The sequence below is a fragment of the Sinocyclocheilus rhinocerous genome, unplaced genomic scaffold (genome assembly GCF_001515625.1).
Source record: "Sinocyclocheilus rhinocerous isolate Xijiao unplaced genomic scaffold, SAMN03320098_v1.1 scaffold558, whole genome shotgun sequence".
NCBI classification, from domain to species: Eukaryota; Metazoa; Chordata; class Actinopteri; order Cypriniformes; family Cyprinidae; genus Sinocyclocheilus; species Sinocyclocheilus rhinocerous.
Genome location: NW_015634502.1, coordinates 452,086 through 457,977, shown reverse-complemented (window position 1 = coordinate 457,977; position 5,892 = coordinate 452,086). Strand labels below are relative to the sequence as shown.

At 37.7% G+C, this 5,892-nt stretch overlaps 1 protein-coding gene across 1 annotated transcript in view; it reads right to left on the bottom strand.

The window, feature by feature from the left end:
* Positions 1-326: 326 nt before the first annotated feature.
* LOC107745834 (nucleolar protein 4-like) overlaps positions 327-5,892 on the bottom strand; it is a 36,764-nt gene continuing 31,198 nt past the window's right edge. The window contains exons 6-11 of the mRNA XM_016559839.1: positions 3,934-4,232; positions 3,624-3,809; positions 2,528-2,716; positions 1,348-1,467; positions 1,014-1,203; positions 327-779 (exon numbers count right to left, since the gene is read on the bottom strand). Coding sequence (XP_016415325.1) covers positions 559-779; positions 1,014-1,203; positions 1,348-1,467; positions 2,528-2,716; positions 3,624-3,809; positions 3,934-4,232 — 1,205 coding nt within the window. The 3' untranslated portion in view covers positions 327-558. The remainder of the gene's footprint in view (positions 780-1,013; positions 1,204-1,347; positions 1,468-2,527; positions 2,717-3,623; positions 3,810-3,933; positions 4,233-5,892) is intronic.

The following is a 5,892-nucleotide window of genomic DNA, read 5'->3' as shown; positions in this document are numbered from 1 at the left end:
TTTATTTTAACATTTTATTACAGTAATAAACTGTAGTAAATATTGAAATAAAAAATCATGTATTATGTTGCCGTTCCAAATAAAGTTACCAGTTATTCATGGTTACACTGCAAGAAAGACCTCAGTGTTTTTATCTAACGTGTTTTTTTTTTTATGAGAGGTAGCGTTTTATATACAAATTGGCCAATGTATGGTGCAGCGAGTGAAACAATGACATGTGCTGTTTACTGAAAATATGCAATAATAATAATAAATACATTTTTATTTAAAAAAAAAAAAAAAAAATTATGCAAAATACAGGTTTATGGCCGGTGGACCTGAGATCAGTACGGCTGGTAAATGCTCTCAATTTTGTACCCTGTACATGCGCTTCAGATACAGCTTCTTCTGATCCCCCCATTTCGCTCCCCCCAAGTGAAGTCAAACTCCGCCTATGGGCTTTAGGTGTATATGTACGTAAGTGCACATAGCTACATGTATCTTTCCTGTCATAGTGTGCATTTTTGTGTAGGTGTGTTAATGAGAGAGAGACGGGCAGCACCAGCCTGTGTGCAATCCTCAGTTCTGCTGCAGTATGAGGTTCTCGAGCTCGTCAGCAGAGCGGAGCAGGAAGGCCGCAGACTCACGGTAGCCTGCAATCAGTTGCCGAACCGCCGTGACCTCGGGCAGGCTGAGCTGGGCAGATGCCCCTCCGCCTCCTCCACCCTGACCATGACTGTTTGAACTGGAGGAGGAAGTGCTGTTGGATGCCAAAGATTTCATACTGAGATCAGTGGGACCTAAAAAAAAAAGAAAAGAAAGAAAGAGACATTTACATAAAATAAACATCTAGTAGATATATAGAAAAGACTACATGTCTTACATAATGATTCTCGACACATTTTTCTAATTAAAAATTAACTTGTTAATAGAGCTTTTAATATAAACATAAACAAATGAAATTGAAATGAATTTCATTTTTGTAAACATTGTTTTGAATAAATAGTAAAAAAATTATCTTGAATTTCACTCACCATTGGTTTGTGATGTGCCACTGTTTTGGAGGCTGTTGCCAATGGTCCCGTATCCACGGAAACTGTAATTAAGTCCACCATTGGTGTAGAGTTGGTCCTGGGAGTAGGCCGAGGCGGCCAGTGTGAAGCCTGAGTGAGCCAGAGCAGCCGGGTCTCTGGAGTTAGGCTTGTCTGCTGCAACTGACTCATCCTGTATGGACCAAATGGAAGGACGAAGGGATACGATAAGGCAAAGACAGACAACGATATCTCACCAAGTAATCTAAAAACCAATCAACATTTTCTGGAATGAATTCGATCTGATTAACGATCTAGAGATCGCACATGCACTCACATGGGTCTGATAGATGTCAAGGCGCATCCTCTTAGCAGCATTCCGTGTTTCGCTCTCACATGCTGCTGCAAGGATGTTCTCAGCCATGGCGGAGGTGAGGTGAGGGGGTGTGGGCCGTGTCTGACACCATCGGACAGGGCAGAAAAAGGTAAATGTCATCACCTTATGAATTTTTTTTTACAATGTCCTAATCTTGTAGGATGGTGTTTTTAACCCATATTATAATTTAAACTGTTACCAATGGCTGTAGGTGTGACATTAAAAAAAATCTGTATTATTTTAGCCTTTCTCTGGAACTGAACACATTCAAATGAATATTCTATTAAAGCATTAACAAGATTTAATTTAAAAAAGGGGAAAATAACAGTATAATCATGCATGCTCCTGGTTTATGATCATTAAAAACATGTTCTGAAAAGCTCCACTGCAAAATTAGATTTTTTGGAGTTAGCTGCAACTGCTCATATACATTTAAGTTGACATCCGATTTATTTGTCCGAAGTCTTCGGCTCCACTAGCAGCATAGCTTCTAGAAATGCCTGTTTGACTACACTTAATTCCACTGAGATGCAGAAAATAAGATATGAATTGGCAAAACATTGAATCTGTTCTTTAAGAGCAGTGATTCTCAATAACGTTTTTCAATCATGACAGCACTCTCAGAAAAAAGGTACAATGCTGTTACTGGTGCAACACCCTAGGGTACAAAGGCTAATAGGTACATTTTGTACCTTATTTACCACTAGATGGTACAAATTAGTAACATAAAGGTACATATTAATACTATAAAAGTACCAATTAGTACCAAAAGTCTTTTGAAAGGGTTCCGCCCCACTGACAGTTTTGTGCCTTTTTTTCTGAGTGTGCACATTTTGGATGTTTCTCCTATCTAGCACACTCAGTTCAGGTCATGGAGCATATGAGTTGAATCAGGTTTGGTAAATAATAATGTTCAGTGCTGTGGTCCTCGAGTACCAAGGTTAAAAATTACTGCCTGTGAACTTATCAGCCACTAGAGGGCAGTAGTATGCTATTGAATGGTGTGTAGCACGAAAATGTTCAAGCTTTAATTTCATGTTAAACATTTCGGAATGTCTGTGGGACCGTCATAGCACAGATAATTATGGCAGATGTGCATGTTTGTTTGTCAGTACATGTGCAAATGCCCATGTTTCCCTACCTCAAAGCCTCCCTTCTTCATGCGGCGACAGGATTTGAGGTAGGTTCGGATTCGTTTGCGAGCACGTTCTTGGAACTCTGGGAATTGGCGGCTGCAGGACTCAATAATGGCCTGGATTTTCTCTTTGGGCTGCTTTGAGATTGGAACCATCCGGTCTAAGTTCTCATCCACAAACAACCGCACAAACATCTGAAAACAGAAAGAAATATTAGAGCAGTCCAAAACAGAAAAGGATGGAAGATATACCAATGAATCAGAAAAGGAAGACTGTATTTGTAATTACTTTAATTTAATCTGATGTTTCAATAAAACATATTCAATGAGAAAAGAAAAATTGTCAGGAAGATGTAAACATGAAGGTGGTAGAGAAATGTAACAGCAGAAACTTCTGATTTTACATAATCATTAGGGTTCAGCAGGTCACTGAAATGCTTCTATTTTTATTCAAATTAGTTGTTCCTCATTGTAATTTATATTACCAGCATAACAATTTGAGAGAAAGGTGGAAATTGAAAAATCAATATGAATTTCATTATGTCTTCGTACTTGCATTGTCAAGCTGCATGAACAAGTCTGTGTAAAACCTGATGATCATATTATTTAGACTAGTATTATTTTAGTGTTATTTAATTTTACTTTAATTTTTTGGTAATTTTGTCATATACATTTTTCATCTTTTTAGTTTTTTTTAAAAATATGACTATTTAGGTTTAAATTTGTTTTATTTCAGTTTTATTTTAGTTTTGGCTTATTTCCAGTTAGTATTTCAATTAACAAAAATGTTTTAAATAGTTGTAGCTTTAGTCCTGATCCACTAAATGATTAAGCATGATTAAGATTCCAAATCCAGCATGATTAAGAATAGCTCAAAATGAATGAATATTTCTTATCCATTTTACATAAATTACATTTCTTTGCTTTACATTTTTAAAAGGATTAGACTGTTTTTAAATCCCAGACTGTCAAATGTGGTGTCAGACTTTTCGACTCCACTGTACCTCCAAACATAAGCAATGTAGGTCATTGAAGCTTAACAAAATCTAATGTACACCATATGAAATATGAGCGATAGCGTGGTTAAGGGAGTCAGTCTCACGTTAAAAGCTTTAAGTCGTTCAGGGTCCAGGCCCTCAGCGTCATTTATCTTGTCGCTGTCATCATGGTCATCGTGATCGTAGTCGTCATCATCTATGACCTGAGAGCGACCCGGGGTCATGTCCTCCCCGCACGTGCTCAGTTCCGTCTTCACAGAGTCATAGCTTCCTGAGCTGTACTGAGGGGACTGTACAACATACAGTATGTCAAAACCTAATCTGATTATATCTGAACAGCATTATGCATACTATTACTTTACAATTTAATATATACAAATTCTTAGAATGATGTGGAAAAATTTTGTCTCATACCTTGTTACCGTACTCAGTTTTGACAGGGAATTTTCTGTTGGGGTCAGTTGCGTAGGATCCGAGCATCACCCCGGGCAACAGTCTGTCACTTAGGTTGACAGGCTGCTGTCCCTCCTGTGAGGAAGAGGACGATGAATTGGTGCTGAAGTCCAGGGGCGCTGCGGCACCATTACTGTTCACCTCTCCATATGGAACCACCCCCTCAGATGCAGGAACTCCTGTCGCCATGGCAGCACCACTAAGCGGAGTCAGTGCAGGGAGACCGTTAGCTGTGCTGCCATTCTCTGAAGAGGAATCATCTGAGAGAGAGACACAGAAATGTTTCAGTGAGTGTTCATAAAGTTGTGTGGATGTGGAGTCTAGCTGTATGTGTGTCAATTGGAGGAAGGAGATTGTGTGAACAGGAGAGCAACATTGGGGTCAACTGTCAAACCAGTAGAAGGCGGCAGAGGTGAAGAGAGAGAGACAGCTAGGATGAGGCGAATGAGATGGGTGTGGGGTTCTGCCAGAATGTCTGACTGGACAAGAAGTATATGGAAAAACAGAGCTCAGAGGGGGAAGGTGGAAAGATGAAAAAGAATTTATTTGATCAAAAATACAGTAAACCATAAATACTATTACAATTTCAAATAATTCTTGTGCTGCATATGTTTGTGGAAACTGATATGTTTTCTTACGCCATTAGCAAATTTAATATATATATGTCTGTGAGAAAGGTATATTCACTCGACAAGCTCGCGCATCTGCGCCGCCGCGCGCTCAATCCACTCAGCTGCTTTATTTATCAGCTCGCGCACATCAGCTATACAGGTGTTAATACTGAATGTTTAACATTATATTTATTGCATACATATACTTCGTAGTAGACATCCATAACTCCTTTCTGCTGTCTGTTGTCAGTGTTTCTTTGTTTAAATATGGCGCTTATCACATGCTGTGTGGTATCGGCGTTTGGTATCGGGGCATTTTAACGAGTACGAGTACGAGTACAGGAGGCCAGTATCGGGCCCGATACCGATACCAGTATCGGTATCGGTGCATCCCTAATATATATATATATTGTAAGCATAAACTAAATTGTGTTAGACTCTTAAAACAAGAAAATTTAATTTATAATTCAAATGTTAATGAATAAAAATACATTTAATTCAACATTCATTCTCTAAAAAAAAATCATATTTTATGCAATTTGATTCTTAAATTGACACTGTAAAAAGCAGAAACATTCCATTTTTACTTAAAGGAACAATTTCTATATGGCCTTTTAAATTTCTTTCATTATTGTAGCCATTTTAATTTAGTCATATTTTAGGCTATTTATTAGCTATCCAATGAGACATTGACAGACACTGTGTGAACAAAGAAATTGGTCTAAATTAACAATATAGTACGTCAGGAACTAATGACAAACAACAAAAGGAATGGCTCCTCTCTGATGGTGGAGTGTGGGTTAAATCATCATCCTCTTGCCCTGTGTGGCTCTAAACAGCACACTAGTCTGCCGTGAGTCAAGGGAGGGATCCATTAGTGCATGGTTACATTTAACATATATATATATATATATATTTGACCGCCATTCCTAAAATACTATTATCCCTCTTTATATATATATTTTATATACACACACACAGGATATATATATATATATATAATGTTTAAATATATTTTAAATAGGAGTTTAGTGATGGCAAAGCTGAATTGAACCATTACGCCTGTCTTCACTGTCACATGATCTTTCAGAAATCATTCATATATTCAGAGTTGGTACTTAAAAAAAAACAATTATCGCAGTTAAAATTCTTGTGCGACCTAATATTTTTGTGGAAACTGTGATATATTTTTTCAGGATAATTTGATGCATAGAAAGTTCAAAACAGCATTTACCGTATTGGCCCGAATATAAGACGACCCTGATTATAAGACGACCCCCCTTTTTCCAGATGTACCTTTTGGAAAAAG